Below are 18,520 nucleotides of genomic sequence, written 5' to 3' on the forward strand. Positions count from 1 at the left end.
AACAGTTTTGTGTTGGTTTAATTTCCCGGCAACGTACCTGGTGACTGTGCTGGACGGCGGAACTCAGTACGGGATAAATTCCTCACCCGGGACGAAGGACGTGACATAGAGCGTGAGCGTGATCTACTCGACCGCGATACCGATCGCGACCGTGATCGTGAGCTATAGCTACTGCTGCTAGAATAGTGCGACGAAGTGCTTCTTGATCTTCGCCTTCTACTGCTGCGACCGCGTCGCGAATAGTCTCTTTCATAGTAGCGACGTCGCTCGGAAGACACGCTCGATCTCCGGCGATGTGAATTGCTACGGCTACGGCGTCTGTAGGATCTGGACCTGGACCGAGACCGGGATCGTGATCTACGTCTAGAACTACTGCACCGACTGCGACTTCTTCTGGAAGACGGTCGCTGCTTGCTACTTCGGAAGGAGCTGGAAGACCTGGTACGGATTTCAGGTTCCGATGAAGAACTACGACTCCGGCGTCTTCGGTATTGTCGACGTGAACGATCCCGACTTCTACCGGCACTTTGGCGGCTGCGGCTACGAGCAGCTGATCCACAGCTACTTCGTGATACGGTTCGTTCCTTCTTGACGGGAGAGAATCGTTTCAGTTCCGGGAAGCGATCTAACGACACAGTCTGAATGGCTATCGAAACCCCTTTAAACCGTTGTCGATCCTTTCGTAAATGCATAATGATTTTGTCTTCGCCATGATCGACCGGTTTGACCTTTCCGACCGTCTGCTGCAACTGTCCTTCGTCATAGTCGAACGAAGGCGACTGGTCGTATGTTCCGCCTGCTTTTTCCGGCTTGCCCGGAGAGAATGCATTGGGTGGAGATACGCCAACGTTCGGGGATCCTTGCTGATTGGCTTGTCCGCCACCAACCGCACGTTTCTCAGTCAAAGTCGCCGTTAGGGCTTCATTCGTATCAGTCTTTTTGCATTTCTTCCGGATCACCACCTCGTGGATGCTGGATATCAACGAACTGCTGGAAATGATTGCCGTCGCCGACGATTGGCACCGTTTGATCGTATCGGTAATGTTAGACAGCAGTTCATTCTTCGGAATGTTTTTATCTTGTTGTTCCGGTTTAACCATTTCTCGATTCATTTCATGTGGGTTAATCGTAATCTCCGTGTTGCAACCCATAGAAACGATAACAATTTCTTCGAAATCCTTGTGCAGTTTCCACTCACTGGCATCCTGTTCGGCGTTCTTGTCGTACGGCATGGGGTTTCCATGCTCGTCGAATTTTATCGATGTGATTTCAGCCAGTGGAACGATATGCGGGACAGTCTTTGGGATGATATTTGCTTCGGTTGACTTGATGGCGGCTTCCTTTTTGAGTTGCTGCATTCGCAGTGCCTTCAACTTTGCTGCCGAAATTGGATCCAAAGGTGCGGCTTTACAGCCTGATTGTTTTTGCGGTTCTGGTTGTGCAACAGTTTGCTCCGCCGATGAGCTAGATAACTCTTCCTTGCTGCTAGTTGCGCTCACGGTGGAAGTACAGCTGGTGATGCTACTTTTACTGCTGCTTTCAGTTGCGATCACGGGCATCGTCACTTCATCAGATGGATGCTCACGACGTTTCTTGTATTCCTGAAGGTTTAATTTCTTCTTAACTTTAACCATAGATTCATTACTACTGCTATTGGTTGCATTGATTGCTTCAGACTTGGGTTTCTCGTCAGACGGTTCCAACTTGATGCTGCGTTCGACCACAGGAGCCGATTGCACACCATTGGGCTTATTTTGATTTATCTTTAATAAGGAAATTTGCTTCGGTTGACTTTGCGCAGGTGGTGGCAATCTATTCGTGTTGACTTCTATCCGTTCTTTGGGCTCTTCCTTGACCGAGATTACTTCCTGCTTCACAACCGAAACCGGAACCGGAACCGAAGCTGCAATGCTTTTGTGTTCATTACTACTCCGCTGTATGCTGCTAGGCTTAGTAGGTTCCTTTTTATCACAGTCGACACCCGTTTTGACTTTCTTGCTGGTGGCTTCCAGACGTTTTTTGTTCTTCGAGAGCTTCTTCTGACGCAGCTGATCCATGGTAGGCAAAAGGAACGGAATTTCTATCGCTTTCCGCTGTGGCACTGGCGCCAGCGGATTTTGGCCGGAACCTTTCTTCGGTGAACAGTAATCATGGTCAAGTTTTACGTTGTTTTTTACAATTGTTGGCTTCTTTTTCGGCTGCTCTGCCGATTTCAGCTGGCTACTGCTGTTAGTGTTACTTACTCTTCCGGTTGATTTTGAATGTTGTTTGATTGCTTGCAAAGGTGGCTTGTTTTTTGCCATCAGGGAAAGCATTTTGTTACGTGCTAATTGCGATCCAGCGCTAAGCAGTTTATTTTTGATGTTTGAATTATTTACAGGTTTTGTGGGTTCACTGGCTTTGGCTGGTGCCGACTGGGGTTTCATATCACTGATATCTCGTTTGCCTATCTGTTGAATCGGTACAACCGCTGGCGGTGTTCCCATTTTCTGACTTGGGACTATTCGTTGAGCTGGCTTGGCAGGGACCGTTCCGTTCGGATTCCATGTAGGATCCGCTTTCGTATCATCTTCCTTTCGCTTTGGTTTGCCGATCATTCGTTCGATTCCGAAAATCTTCACGCAAGTTCTAGTGTCACTTTCGGACTCAGAGTCTTCCGATTCCGAGCCACTTTCTTCTACTATTCGGCGCGTTTTGTTTGTGCAGGTCCTTCGTGAGAACCCGGACTCGTCATTGTTGGACTTGGGCGAAATCATCAGCTCCCGCAACATCTTTAACTGTTTTCCACGAGATTTTGGAGCTTTCTTCACGGGAGATGCCTTTGGTTGTTTTTGGTTCTGGGTATCTCGCTTCTCAGAGTCCGTTGTAACGAAGTCATCCTCTGTAATGTACGCGGCCAGATCGAAGTTGCTTTCAGATAACTCTTGCACCAACTTTTCATCGGATTCACTGGCACGTACCGGGATTTTCAATGGGCTTAGATCGTTCGCTATAGCCGATACATCCAGATCATCAAAACTTAAACTTGTCATGTCATGCAATACACTGCCACTCACTCCGGCAATCGGCGAGTGCGGCAAAGAAAACGACTTCCTATTTATGCTAGTGGTACGTTTTCGACGTTCAATCGCCATCAATTTGCGGCGTTCTATCACCTTTGCTAAATTTTCCTGCTGCTCTGCGTTTGCATCCTGCTCTGCATCAGATCGATGCACAAAGTCACTTGGATGACTGGATGCTGTGGACGTTGACCTATTGCTACTGGAGCTGGATGAACTGCTTCTACTTCTGCTTCTGCTACGACTATTTCTGCTGCTATCGCTATCACTGCTGCTGTCACTACTACTATCACTATCGCTACTGCTATCGTTATCCGAACCCCCTTCTTCCGAATCGCGATGAATGTTCTCCAACTCCGGTTCAATGTCATCACTTTCCAAACCTTCTATCACATCTCGTTCTAACTCTACTTGAGCGCACACTTCTTCAACGACAGTTTCCTGTACAATTAACGGTTCCATAATGCTTTGTTCTTCTATTCTTGGCTGTAGCTCCGGTACTGGAGCTTGATTGACTACAATCTCCTGACCCGCTACAGCCGGATGTTCTTCTACTACTTCTATTGTTTCATCTATTTCTTGTTCCTCCTCTTCATCCGAATCATAGTCACAGTTTGGATCGATCGAGATCACCTCGATTGCTGGCGACATTTCGACGTCCTCCTACAGGGATAAAGATCGTCATCACCACCGTTCCCTACACAACAAGAGATCCACCCAAAACTTACATCGATTTCTTCCTCCTCGTCATCGTAAAACTCCCCATCGGTCGTGCTGACCATATTCATTGATGATTGGCTATAAGCATCTAGGGCACCAGGTACTAAACCACTACAGTCCTCTTCCTCATCGTCATCGTCATCCTCCTCGTCATCCGGAGCGAATGCGTTCCCATAGTGGTGTCCAATAGCCGGTATGTTGTATTGGAGACTGCAAATTGTTCTAAACATTATTTTCCATACACAAGATAAACACTCTCCTTCCTATCAGACCAACCGAATCAATTTACTCACTTTTCGTTAGTAGTGAACTGCTGGAATCCGCCGATGTAAGCGTGATTCCCTTTGGCTCCGATAAAATGTGCAGAGGTGGGTGCTGCCCTCGCAGCCGCTGCATTCAATATTCTAGACTCCATGGCGTATGCAATTGAGTTAGGCCTCTTCTCCACTGGTACAATGTTGCTTATGCTCAATTGGGACCGGGATAATATCTCGGTTCTGGAAGATTCCGATTCCCCAGAACCGAGATCACGTCGTGGAGAGGGGTACAATTAGCTTGTGACTATTAGCACTTCGCCCCTATGTCACTGTAAAGAAAGAGGTAAAAGCCAAAACCGTTTACTAATGTATCACAAGCATCAGTGATAGTATGTTTCGAAAGTACCCCGCCAACACACATGGTGCGATATGATTTCACGCTTCCTCCTATGTAGACGAAATCTAAGCCAAAACAAACTATGAAGACGATAAGACCGACTACGAAAGTTAGCCGAGAGATTCTCGAGAACGGACTGTCAATGCAGGGAGGGAGTGATAGCGAAGCAGATCACACAAATCACAAGTTTCTAGTGGGAAATAGAACCACGATCAGCACACTTCAGGCAAATGTAAGATGTTCGACGGTACCGCTCTCAGAAGCAACTAATGTCGCACGTATTAGCCGCACGGGTGACTAATCTAAATTTAACCGTGTTAGGAACACCAGCCAACTACAAGTATCTCAGTCAGTCCGTAATATGTAGAAGAGTTTAACAATGACACAGGGAAAGTGGTGGATGGAAGCGCGGCGATGTCGGTGCGTTACGTAGACTAGACTAAATACCAACCGCGTGATTGGCAAAATGGTTACACGCTTTGTATGGGTTTGATATGGATTTCAGCAAGTGGCCAGCAAATGATACACAAAAAAGTGGGTCAATTAAAGGATAGCGTCCTGCACTGAATCTTCCAAGGAATTTGTTTTTCAAATGTGGGTGCTAAAAGGGACCAGAGGGCCTAAGAATGCCTAGTCGGTGTCCGGCCGTTTGGTTGAATGACATTTGGCCGAATGGGTCGTTTGGCCGAATACTTGAAGGAGATTTCCAATTTTTGAACACTACTAGATTCCTAAATGGCAGCCCTGTGAACTTTTTTTTTTAATTTCCACAATTCTGTTTATAAAATTATAAATATGGGATTTTTTGTTAAATTGTATGTTGTATAAAACTGAAATTTTATATTGTCGATGGATTCATTATTCTTTCAAAGATAAACTTTTCGATATGTACTTGGTATTTTTTTAGCCACCTTTTTTAACATGAGCAGTTCTTTGGAATTTTGATGACCTTATTATTTTTTGCATAGTAAACTCAGGTTGTTCTCAAATTTAATTAAATTAAAAATTTTAACAATTTTAAGAGATTTTTACTTTTTTTAAACATTAACATAAGCAGTTCCTTGGAGTTTTGTTATTCGGCATTCGGCCAAACGACCCATTTGGTCAAATGGCATTCGACCAAATTACCCGGAACCCCCCTTTAGTTACAGACGCGCTCCATTGCATTAATTTATTCAGAAAATCTGGCTCAAAATGGTGATGTTTATTGATTTTTCCCGGATCTTCCATTAAATTTCCGAGTTTCTCCCAGATTTTCCAATTGCTTATCAAGTTCCCGGTTATTTTCTTCTCGGTTTTCTGGCCACACTGGGTTATGAATCAAACTGGAGGGTAGCCTATAAGACATCTAACACTTTTTTTTTTAATGAAGCCCCACCCTAACAGAAAAAAAAGACTAATGTCGTTTTTGTTTATGTGGTGTAACTTACATCGATGCTACACCACCGTACACCGAAATAATTCAGAGTGTAGAAACAATTGCACCTTTGTTTACTAATAAATATGTTGAGCAATCAATGACTCGCGCTTCTTGGCGCTGACACTTTTGGTGTATTACACCGCCAAAACGAAAACGACATAACTTTCACCTCAAACTCATCAACATTTTTCTAGCCAACCTAACCTCAAACTATAATTACTTCTTTAATTTTGTCGGGGTTCACTTTTTTTTCCCAAACTTCACTTATTTGCAGACCTGATTCTTCAACGGAAAACGAATGAACAGCTCATGATAAAAGAAGGGGAAAAATGTGGATGGGGTACTTCCTTTCATTTGAACATGAACTGTTCTTCAACTGTATTCCATTGAAGTACAGCTCATGAAACGAGAAGGCATGTTTCTCCATGATTCACCATTTCGTACTCAAACGGTTTTTTTTTATTTGTGTTGGTGTTTCTTGGCTTTCTAGAAATCATCGAAAGATCTGTTTACAAAAGCTGTTACGCCCTAATTCCAGCTCTATCTAGATGTATCACATTCTATAATTCTATAAACGGTCATTGGCATCAGGGTAGAGCCATACTGCATCAAAAGCGCACTACAACCGCAACTATTATCAACAACCCACAGCCATGATCAAAACATTCCCGCTTGCAATTGGAACCTTGGCTGTCAGAAGCAGTAAGAAACACCTAATTGGAATTCTCGCGTCACTTTTCAAATAGACCAATGTAACAAATGTAAACAAATCGAGTTAAGCGATACAAACTATTGCTCTTCTATCATTGTATGTGATACAAAAACATCCATCCAAATTTACTTTCATTTATTTAAGATAATCATTGATCAAAAGTTGTCCAATGTACAGTTTGAAATGATGGGTACATGATTGTTACTTCGGTCATTCGGACTGCCTTAAATGATTGGTGCTCATTTTCCAAAGGCGGGGCCAATCTAAAGTTAGGTACTATACTCTGAAATCTGTGAAAGGGAATCTAGTATCATGTAGACAAAACGTCCAATGTAACATTCATTGATTATATCATTGAGAAAAATCGTCCAATGTTACATGTCCGATGTACAACTCGACTTTTCAAAACGTCCTATGTGGTTTTTTCTATGTTGTAGCATGAAATTCAAAGTAAAATTGTGATTTTACCGTTTCTTTTGAATTTTCAACGTTATTATACACTGACTACATTAAAAATAGTATTGCAAAATGTATTGTTTTTAAACAGTTAAAATAATAATCTGTCGAACTTCAACTTCGGTTTTCTTAAAATGGTGGATATGTTACATTGGTCTATTTGAAAAGTGACGCGAGAATTCTCCAAAAATTGCCTTATAGTTCTTCTTAGAAATCCAATTTTTTTCAATCCGCCCACCAACGTCCAGGTTAAAAACTAGCCAAGGGGAGGGTGCTACACCATCCATTAATATTTAAAGTAATCCGTGTAAACTTGCTCGATTTTTTTTACATTTTGCTAGTTTCGCCCTAATCACAATTTGCTCTGGAACTCTTTCCCGCCCATGATTACTCTGGAGCAACATGCTTTTTTGATATTGTGAGCTGTAACCGATGTTTGTAAAAATATAACAACATAGTCTGTACTAGTTGAGTGCTTCTATTATCGGAAGAAAGTTCAGACCAATATCTTCAGACACATCAGAGTTAATGCTTTTTAAAATTGATACCAAAAAACTCTGGGCGGGAAAGGGTTAAATATCTTCTTTTGAAAAGTACATCCAAATTATTTCAATTATGCTTCAAAATGAAAAAAAGTGCAGTCCAGTTTAAGGTTCTTTAATATTTCCAAGATATTGAATCTTATTTTTAACCGGGATATTTTTCATTCAAAAAGAAGGTGCGAGGAAATTTTTTAGAGCTCGGGCTATCTTTGTGCTGGGGCGTGTAGTTTTTCGGTGCTCGCATTTGAATAGTTTAGTTTTGTGTCCCGGGCGCGATAATTTGATTTAGAATGGTTTGTGCTGTTTTCCCCCCTGTTGCTTAGGTGCCTGGTGTGCTCTCGCTATCCTTTGTTGCCGGTGTGACTCGACCGCGCTGATCTATTATTAGGTTTTTGCGATAACCATTGCTTTTGTGCACAGAGTAATTTGAAAAAGAAAACTGATATTTAGTTATTGTGCGGTTTGAATCGCTGGAGAAGGAATTGTTTAAAAATGACTAGAGAAAAATAAGCATCGGGAATGCGCACCCGGATATATTGATTTGGGAGTACGTTCCAGTTGAAGATTATTCTTATACATTTCTGGATTGCATTTTCGAGGGGACGTGTCTGCTTTTGTGGGCAGTGCGTTTGATGGTCGGTTTGATGTGGCTAGAAGCTCGCCCGCGCTTTCCCTATCTGATGGTGGTGTTGAAATGCGTGGGCGGGATGCCGGTCGCTCCCGGATACATTGTTTGCGGGAGCGGATGCGTCCCTTCGGAGGAGTAATCGAGATTTATTTTCATCGTTCCCATTTGTCAGAGGGATGACCTCGATCGCATGAAGCATGTTCCTCGAGTTTTTACGGTTAGATGTCTACGAATAATCCGTTATGTTTTTTTTTTTCAAGTTGATGCATGATTCGTTAAGAAAATAAATGTCGCGATCGAACATGCAAGCTTGGTACTTGACCGATTAGTTTTTGTTGTGTTGTTAGGTGTGCCCTTAACATGCATGATCATGAGAGCTGTGGTTGAAAACTGACGGTAGTCACGGCGGGTCGTGTTTGATTGTGGGGTTTGGTGGTTTTGACGACGAAATATGAATGAGAAAACAGTCGTTTTAAAACACAAAAGAGTTCGGTCGAGATAGCTTAAAACATGTGCAATATGTGTACGCTGGTAAAATCGGGAAGCGTAAAGAAAGGGGCACGGTAGTCCAAAAATGTAAAAGTTTTATGGATTCTGTTCCCGTCTTACGTAAGGACCAAAACGAAACAACGAACGTCGCGTAAAAGTAGAATTTAATGAAGGCATAAGTGCTTTTTCATAGCTTTTTTGTCTCTAGGTTTAAAAGATCATCGATAGTAGAGGCTTATCATTATGTAGATGGCACCACCGTGGAGTTTGAGTTTGAATGAATCCCAGGTTCTATTATATTATTATTATATATTCAATGATAAATATTTAAAACAGGATCAAAATACAACTGGAAGAAGCAACGTAATATCATTTGATTTCGTTCGATTTTGTTTGCAAAACCTGGTTAAATTGTCATATTTAATTATCTTAAAGATAAATCATCCAGCTCAAACCTGGTCACTGATCTTGATTTTCACGCGACGTGTGTAGTTCGGTTGTTGCGATTAGATGCGTATGTTGAGTTTGAAATTTCGGAAAGGGTGTATTCGTGCCCAAGCCTCGTTACATTACTGAGTTGATCTATCCAGGCCTCTTTTGAAAAAAATCGAGGAGGTGCCGGACAAAGGTGTTATATCCTAGACAAATGGTAAGGTACAAATTCGCTGTTGTCGTCATCGTAGTGGCCGTAGGCAGTACCGTTAGTATATTTAAAATTAACCATCAGCCGCTGCAACTATATGAATTATCGCGTATCTCTGTAGTTCATGACATACCAAGTGAAAACTTAATCATATTTTGTCGTGGAGTGTTGTTGTTTTGAGATGCTCGATAACCCTGGAGGGATCGGTTTTGCTTGATGAGCAGAATATCATGGGTTTAATCCCAAGCTCTCCCACAACAGAATAAACCACCATCGTTGGGTTCCGAGAGCATAAAGCGCAGTTAATAACCAAAAGTTGAATAGCTTAAACCATACATTTCGGAAAGGGTGTATGCGTGATCCAGTTTGGAAGACATTGTTGGCTGCTTTCATAGACGTTCATTTGAATAACTTTTTGTTGAGTCGGTTGTAGATTGTGGTACTGTAAGGGGCTCGGTGGCTATAGAGCAACTGTTTTTGCTTAATGAGTAAAAAATCGTGGGTTAAAACCCAAGCCTCATTACATTAATAAGTTTTAATATATCCAGGCCTCTATTGTAGAAAATCGTTAATAACAGAAATTGGAGGAACGGTTCAGAAAAGTAATAAGTATATTTAGACAAATGTGACGTACGCCTGAATCGGTTCGGAAGACATTGTTAACTACTTCTGATGATTTCATTTTATTGTAATAGCTTCTTGTAACCGATAACGAACGATCGTCGGTCGTAGCTGGTTGTGATGTAAGGGACACGGTGGCCTAAGAGCGACCGTTTTTGTTTACTGAGCAGAAGATCGTGGGTTAAAACCCAAGCCTCTTTACATTACTGAGTTGATAGGGTCACGTCATGTGCTTAACAGGTTTTACAAGATCGCACCAATGTGAATCCAGATCTAATTTACCCTGCCCACTAACAAAAACGTCCTTCTCGTGACAACTGTGGAGATGCAGAGGTATACTCAGTCTCTAGTAGCAACAGTTGTTGAAATAACAATCCTTTCCCTCCCCCGATGACCGTAAGGACGTGGCCGGCGCCGTTATTGACCTCAAAAATATGGATTCTCGGTACCAAGCCCCATTCATATGGTTCTTTGTGCAAATTTCGCTAAATCTGGTCGAGCACGGAATATCAACTACTGAAATGTACGGTCGTCAATGTTCATGCTCATGCTCATGCTCATTAATATTATTCACGTGATCTTCGCTTTTCGAAATGAACAACCACGCCTAAAGGCTCTATAAACGATCGAGTAAAACTGGAGCAAAAAGCACCATATGGCTAGAGTAAAGCCGGTGTGAAGTTTTGCGGAACTAACCCAATATATCAACATATTTGATGATAAACACGGATAGAAATCCCCTTATACCTTTTGGCAAATTTCTATTGCTGATTATTAATAAAAATGTATAAGTCAACAAATAAGCAGACACCTGAAGGTCATGTGTCAAATGAAATGTATAAATGGTCACACATACCGTTTATGCATTCTTATAAGACCTATGTAATTTGTCTTATAGAATGTCTAAGGCTGTGTTTTGGCAAAAATGTATAAGTGAAACACCTTTGCAAACCAAAGATGAAATTAATTATGCTCTTGAATCTCTGACTACTTCTATAGTTGAAGCAAGAGCTGCCTCAGTACCAAAATGCGAGGTTAAATTCGATTCAATTATAATAGACGATGATCTTCAGCTCTTGATCCGTCTTAAAAATGTCCTTAGGAGACAATATCAAAGAACACGCGATCCTGCCATGAAAGTTATCTGGCGGGATTTGCAAAAACAAATTAAAAAGCGATTCTCTGCCCTGAGGAACAAAACTTTTGAAAATAATATTTCTAAATTAGACCCGAGTTCCAAACCCTTTTGGAAACTCACAAAAATTTTGAAAAAACCTCAAAAGCCTATTCCAGCGCTTAAAGAAGGTGGTAAAATTTTGATCACAAATTTGGAAAAAGCTCAGAAACTTGCTAAGCAATTCGAGAGTTCCCATAATTTCAGTTTGGGTCTTACTAGTCCTATTGAGAATCAGGTTGCTCGGGATTTTCTGAATATTTTCTCTCGGGAAAATATTTTTGATGATTCCTGGGGGACTGATTTGGACGAAGTAAGGTCTATAACTAAAAAGTTTCAAAATATGAAAGCTCCAGGTGATGATGGAATTTTCTATATCCTCATCAAAAAACTCCCAGAGAGTACCTTGTCTTTCTTGGTAAAATTATTTAACAGATGTTTCCATTTGGCATACTTTCCTGATAAATGGAAAAATGCAAAAGTTGTTCCAATTTTGAAGCCGGATAAAAATCCAGCTGAAGCTTCTAGCTACCGCCCAATAAGTTTGCTTTCTTCAATAAGTAAACTTTTTGAAAAGATAATTTTGAATAGAATGATGCTTCACATCAATACGAACTCAATTTTTGCAGATGAGCAGTTTGGATTTCGCCATGGGCATTCAACTACTCATCAACTCTTAAGAGTTACCAATTTAATTCGTTCAAACAAATCTGAAGGCCACTCAACTGGAGTTGCTCTTCTAGACATAGAAAAAGCATTCGACAGTGTTTGGCATGAAGGTTTGATTGCTAAATTGAAAAAGTTTAATTTTCCACTTTATATTATGAAATTAGTTCAAAATTATTTAACTGACAGAACTCTTCAAGTAAATTATCAAAATTCCAAATCTAATCGACTACCTGTTAGGGCAGGAGTTCCTCAGGGTAGCATTCTTGGGCCTATATTGTATAACATTTTCACTTCGGACCTCCCTGATTTGCCTCAGGGTTGCCACAAATCTTTGTTCGCTGATGACACAGGCATTTCCGCTAAAGGAAGAAGTCTACGTGTTATTTGCAGCAGACTGCAGAAAAGTTTAGATATTTTCTCTTCTTATTTACAAAAATGGAAGATTTCTCCCAACGCTTCCAAAACTCAACTTATAATATTTCCACATAAGCCTAGAGCTTCGTTTTTGAAACCTAGTAGTAGTCACATAGTCACTATGAACGGAGTTCCAATTTCCTGGTCAAACCAAGTGAAATATCTTGGATTAATACTTGACCAAAAATTAACTTTTAAAGATCACATTGAGGGCATTCAAGCCAAATGTAACAAATATATAAAATGTTTGTATCCTCTTATAAACAGGAAATCCAAACTTTGCCTGACGAATAAACTTCTAATATTTAAACAAGTTTTTAGACCGGCCATGCTTTACGCTGTGCCAATATGGTCTAGTTGCTGCACTACCAGGAAAAAAGCACTTCAAAGGATTCAGAACAAAGTTCTGAAAATGATTTTGAAGTTGCCTCCCTGGTACAGTACAACCGAAGTACATAGAATTTCGAATGTTGAGACTTTAGCACAAATGTCCAACAAAATAATTAATAATTTCAGGCAAAAATCGTTGCAATCCTCAATTGCAACGATTAATTCCCTTTATACTTAGATAAGATTTAGTTTTAGTTTTTAGTTTTAAGATATCAATTGTTATACTGACATGCAGGTTAAAAAACCTGTTTAAAATACTGAATTGCCAAGACATGAACAATGTAAAAAACACTTAGATATATATCATAACAATTAAGGCTGGTACGTTACTGCAGTAACTGGAGCACCTAGGTTAAAATGAAATGTAATTTATTTTGAATTTGGAACAAATAAAGAGTTAAAAAAAAAAAAAAAAAAAAAAATTATAAGTGAAACACATGAATTCAATAATTAAATTTCGTTTCGTGATAGACAGAACACAAAAAGCTCTAATATATTTAAGATGTCTTGCCCCCTGTCTCAATATGACCAGACTACAAATGATAGAGAAGATCTAACTAAATAATGAAATTTATGTTTAAGCTATACACTAGTACCAAATTACTGTATAGAAGGCGTACCTTTGCTGCGATTTGGTATGTAACAAGCATGTCAATATGTAGAAGGTGACCGCACACCAAAAGCATACCAATTGCTGTCAATCGACCGTTGAAGACCTCATATTGATGGCAAGCAAGCAAGCAAGCAAGCTTGACGAGGGAACGCGTCACTGCCAAAGTTCGCGCGCGCGGACAAACGAGCAAGTTCGTGATCCGTTTGTTCTATTTTTCCCCTTCGATTCGGTCGTTGTGGACGAGTCGGTTGTGGGTGGATGACAGATCGAACGTGCACCGTTGCCTTGTTGGAATTCTATTTTCAACCGTGCTATTGCTTTTGCTTCAGTTTTGTACGTGTACTGCCGTTCAGAAGTATGGGAAGAAGATCTAAATTTACCTCTACCTAATACAACCCTGGAGCAACCTTACACTCCGAATTGGTGATGAACACTAGGCTCCGTATAATGGAGCGAATTAAAAAAATCACATCACCAATGGTGGTTAGCTCCAACCGGTATTATACACGGATTAAATCCCGATCAAGAATGTCCGGCTGCTTTGATGACGACATCATATTTAATCAACACGACGCTAAGCAAACATTTTGCAGATTAAATGTTGATCGGAGTTGGAGCTTACCGCCACAAATGTTGGATTAAGAAAACACCGGTTGAAATAACCGACATGTATAATGTCGGAAATAGTGTGCTGTAATCACACCACGATACGCTATAATTTGCGTTTATCAAAGGATGCTCATCTTGCCCCGTCTACCCCTATAATTAAAAGGTTTCGGCCAGCGAATGTGCAGCGTACATTCAAAGATGACAATACTTTCCGATAGGCGTCAAAACTTTTCTTTGTGCGAATTTCAGAAGAAAAAAAAAAACGTGCTCGTTAATCTCTCGATCCTGAAAATCTACGCTTTGGTAAACCCGAATAAACCGGTGACAAAACACAGCAGCAATGATGGCTCAATGACCGCCACCGGCTGTTGTTTTTGTTTTCGTTGATCTACCGTGGATGCGCCGATGCAAGGATTCTCAGCTCGGTAAATAATGCCGAACACGCGGGGACGTCCAACAACGACGACGACGACGGACGGGAAGCGTTGCTCTCATTTCGTGGTGCATTACATCCGTCTGGTGTGACTTGTTTGGCTACAAATATAGTGATGTGCATTCACATTTTTACACTCTTTCTTTATTTACATTGACATTGCGAATGCGATGATGACGGACGAAATTAGTGCATCCTCGCTCAGGCATACGATTCTCTTTGTTTACAGTTTTTCGATGATACCAAGTTCAGCAGCAAGTCTTTGTTTTGGTCAATTTTACGCGCCAGATGGAAGATGCCGAGGCCTTTTTCCAACAGAGGCCGTTTGGAAATTACTGTACGGTGTAATAATTCTTCTAGCGAGGGTCAATAGCACAAATTGTGTCATTTGGTTGTACTATTTCTACCCCAACCGAACAATGAATGAATGATTCTCTTTCAGTCTTGTATAAAATATATGAAACTTCTGTAATAAATCATCGCAAAATCATTCTGGTCATTCAAAAATGTAATTTTATAATGTTGCACCACTGTTGAATTAAAGTCATGTGTAAAAATGTCTGGTAAATGTCGGCTTCGGCAGTTATTGGCTGTTTTCGGCAGCCAAAATTTAAACGTTAATTTAACGGTATTTTCCCATCAACTGTATTCAAATGATTCCTTAATCATTCAGCTTCAATCTGATTACATTTTTACGACTGAGCAATCCTGTTATGCCGGATTTTTCTTTAAATGAAATATACGCACCACAAAATGCGGCTGATTACGAGTTGCCGATAACAGAACAGCTGGTTAACACGCAGTACAAATGGAGTCTCCCTCACCTGAGAAGTTTGGAGCGTTGTAAAAACGCTTTGAACAATTCTGTCGATTGGAATGAATTGAGAAGCAAGCAGCAGATAAATGTAAACAAACAAACACGTCATATGTGTGCGTGACGCTGAGAAAATGCTAATAGGAGCGCAAACGCTGCTTATACTGACGAGAATCCGCAAATTCCCCTATTTGATAGCAGTAGGTAGCAGGGACCTCAGATGCTGGTATCGGTTTGACTGAGTCCTTATTCGCGAGAAATATCCGTTTAAAGTAATTGTTTACATTTTTCACATGGGCACTTTTCACATGTTTCGCTAGAGATAGCTAAATACACGGTATTATCAATGCGGAGGTGGCGGATTCGTGCAAAGCTCTCAATTAATAACTGTAAAAATGCATATCTAGATCGCTAAGTTGAGACGGCGGCAAATCGCTCGCTACAGAAGCGTAAAAAATCCTATAAAAAGTAGAAGAAGAAGAAAGTAGCAGCATCAGAATAGTATTGGCAAGCTACACTACTGAATTCGAGCTCTAGAAAATTTAAAGAATATTTAAATGTTATGACCAGTGCGAACATATTACTATGTACGTTTCCTACCACTCGAACTTTATCACGAAATCATATTTTGAGATTTTTTCTTCTAGAATATTGAGAAAATTAGCTTTTTATTTATATTAAGCTAAACAAATCTGGTATTTATTGCTTTATAAAACCTCTGGTAAAACATCATCTCAAAATTGCTCGACTTATTTTTCTTTGGCATATTACGCCCCTACTGTGGCTTGACGCCCCTACTGTGGCTTGACGCCCCTACTGTGGCTTTACGCCTACTCTTACCTTGGTGTTTTTAGCAGATGTTTACACATTAATCAGCTATCTTGCAAAGATGTCCGAGATTTATGCTCTGGAAAACATGAAGTGATGGGGTATCATAAAACGTTCATTTGTGGACCGTTCAGGGAATCACCTTAATTGTTTATACTTAACAGATACGCGTATTTTCTCTACAACGTACAGACTTCTTCAAGGCACTTGACCTCTAGGATAGCAGTTTATGAGGGATTACCACATTGTAGACTAATTATACGCACCTGTCAAGGATAAGCACTTAAGGCAGTGGAATTAAATGGATTTTTATAAAGACTTTCATTTTCCAGGCTTCCCTGGTAGAGTTGCCACAAATCTTTGTAATGATTCCCATATATAATCTCATTTAAATACCTCACAACACACGTGCCTTCGAGATCCAACAGATAGCACAATCTTGTGACAGCGTCCTAAATACACACAGTGCGGGACATACAATATGCAACAACGTCCAAACAAAACGACAAATACATCAAATGTAAGGGTCGATTTCTTACATCCCCTGCAGAACAGTTGTTTGGGATAATGGGTCGTTTGACATCATGTCGTGAAAGGGTTTATTGCACAACAATAATAGTAAATTCTACCTCTGCTTGGCTGCATCTAAAAAATAATAATATAGCTTTATATATTTTATTCATCAGGACAAACGATGGTATCATATTCCTGGGTTACCATTTCGCAGACTGCCATTTCCCGGAATGATATATTTCCCGAAATTTGTTTTCCCGGAATTCAATTTTTTTTATTATTAAAATATTCAAAGAAGGAAATAGGGTAGAGAACTACTTCAGCCTAATCGCCCATTTTGGGCCGATGGAGCAGAAAACTTCAAATAAATCCATGATTTCAGTGTTAACAAGTCAATTATGCGTTTGGTACTTTAGTTAATATGCTACCGAACGAAGTCAATGAGAACGCGTGACATGAAGGTTTGCACCCATTATTCCCAAAAACAAAAGAAGCGGTCCGAACGAATCAATTTTTATCTTCATCCGATAGGCCGAAGTGAATTCATTGGCGTTTCAATGCGTTAGATCCAACCGAGCTTAGAATCCGTAGGCCAAGTTTGGCGTCAAGAAGCAGTGTTAGACTCTTGACAATATCTCAACAATTTGTTCCTCTTTATTTAAAAAGCCATCAGTAATAATAACATTCCGTTTGGCGCTAAGCTGCGCTAGATTAAGATAGACTAAGGCCAGTTTGTGCTTAATAGGCCGGAGATTGGGTAGTTCCCTCCCCTTGGCTAGTTTTTTAACCTGGACGTTGGTGGGCGGGCCTAATCTTATGCTTCATAGTGGAGTGTTGGAGACGGTAGGATTATGGTCGGCGTTGCTGGCTCATGCCGCGATAGAATGGCGTCATGGGCAGGCAATGGGGATTACTAAGTTTCTTCTCTCTGATAAACCACTGCATGAGAGAACCAAAGATCTAGTCTAGCAGTGATAGTATCACACTTGTTACTCCTTTATTTGAAAGCCGCGTTGTAGTACGCTTACGTATAGGCATTGACGTTGGGTGCGATACTGGCGGGTTTTTCCGCAAATCACTTTAATTTTATTTATTTTTACGCAGATAGATTTATTTGGGTTTGCAAGGGAATTACACTATTGAAATATTTTAGAAAGTGCCCAACAGTGCTCCTTCTATTTGCGTGACAAGCTTTCATTGTTGTTTTCATTGAAGCATTACTCAGGGAACAATGTTAAACACCATTTTTGTACATGGTATTGTAACTAATCTTATATGTGCTTCATTTTGATTTGGGATAAGTGTTTGAACTATGGCTCGGGATTTCCACTGTGGCGTGCTTCTATTGCATACGTAATATGCATACGTAATTTTGTGGGACGACATAGTGGAAACGTGTGAGCGTAGTTGGAGCATATACCCTATATAATTTAAAAATCAGCTAGGAAACTAACTTCAAAGCATTTTAGTCACATGAAGGTGTTACCTGGGTCGTTCTAAGATATAATAAATACATATAGATCAAAGCCAAAATTACTTAAAACACGTTAAATTTTAGATTACATTGCAGTTTAGGTACTTAATAAAGCATGAGTTAGCATGAGGTAAATTAGAGATTTCAATTATTTATTAAATTAGACTAATGAAATATCATAATCATCAAACGAATTTAAATAAGAAAATTTAGACAGCCTAATAACATTAAGTAGATTAACAAAAGAGTTAGGATGCGGGGGGTCCGCTTAGGGAGGCAACTAGCCTTTAAAGCAACTGGCAACTAGCCTTTTTATATATTGTCTGTTTATTTTGATGGTTGCTTTAAAATATCAATTTGGTATATATGTGAAAGGATGAATCAGTGGGAGATGGATTTTCGGTTCTTTTATATTTTGCAACACAAATCTAGTACTATGTGTCATTTCCTCAAAATCCCCCAATAACCGACCTCTTCAATCCCTTCATTTTCCCATGGCGTTCAAGTGGTCCACATAGACTATTCAGCCATTACCCTTCATTTATCCTCGGCTTTGGATTGACTTGCGCTCCCATTGGCCCCACCAAACGCTGCAAAATGAAAATGAAAATAGGCCGGAAATGGGGTAGTTAACCCTATATTCTT

The 18,520-nt window shown here is 40.3% G+C and overlaps 1 protein-coding gene across 4 annotated transcripts in view; it reads right to left on the bottom strand.

Annotated features, from left to right (window-relative positions):
- The window catches only part of LOC135699787 (serine/arginine repetitive matrix protein 2-like), a 41,057-nt gene that overhangs the window by 2,081 nt on the left and 20,456 nt on the right, over positions 1–18,520 (bottom strand). For 3 of the 4 annotated variants that reach the window (XM_065220104.1, XM_065220105.1, XM_065220106.1), the window contains exons 2-4: positions 4,073–4,365; positions 3,788–4,001; positions 38–3,722 (exon numbers count right to left, since the gene is read on the bottom strand). In XM_065220104.1, coding sequence (XP_065076176.1) covers positions 38–3,722; positions 3,788–4,001; positions 4,073–4,194 — 4,021 coding nt within the window. In that variant the 5' untranslated portion in view covers positions 4,195–4,365. The remainder of the gene's footprint in view (positions 1–37; positions 3,723–3,787; positions 4,002–4,072; positions 4,366–18,520) is intronic. The other variant, XM_065220107.1, reaches the window with a different exon arrangement.

Source organism: Ochlerotatus camptorhynchus, unplaced genomic scaffold, assembly GCF_037179485.1.
Source record: "Ochlerotatus camptorhynchus isolate MF236.1 unplaced genomic scaffold, CSIRO-AGI_Acam_v1.1 ptg000116l, whole genome shotgun sequence".
Lineage (NCBI taxonomy): Eukaryota > Metazoa > Arthropoda > Insecta > Diptera > Culicidae > Ochlerotatus > Ochlerotatus camptorhynchus.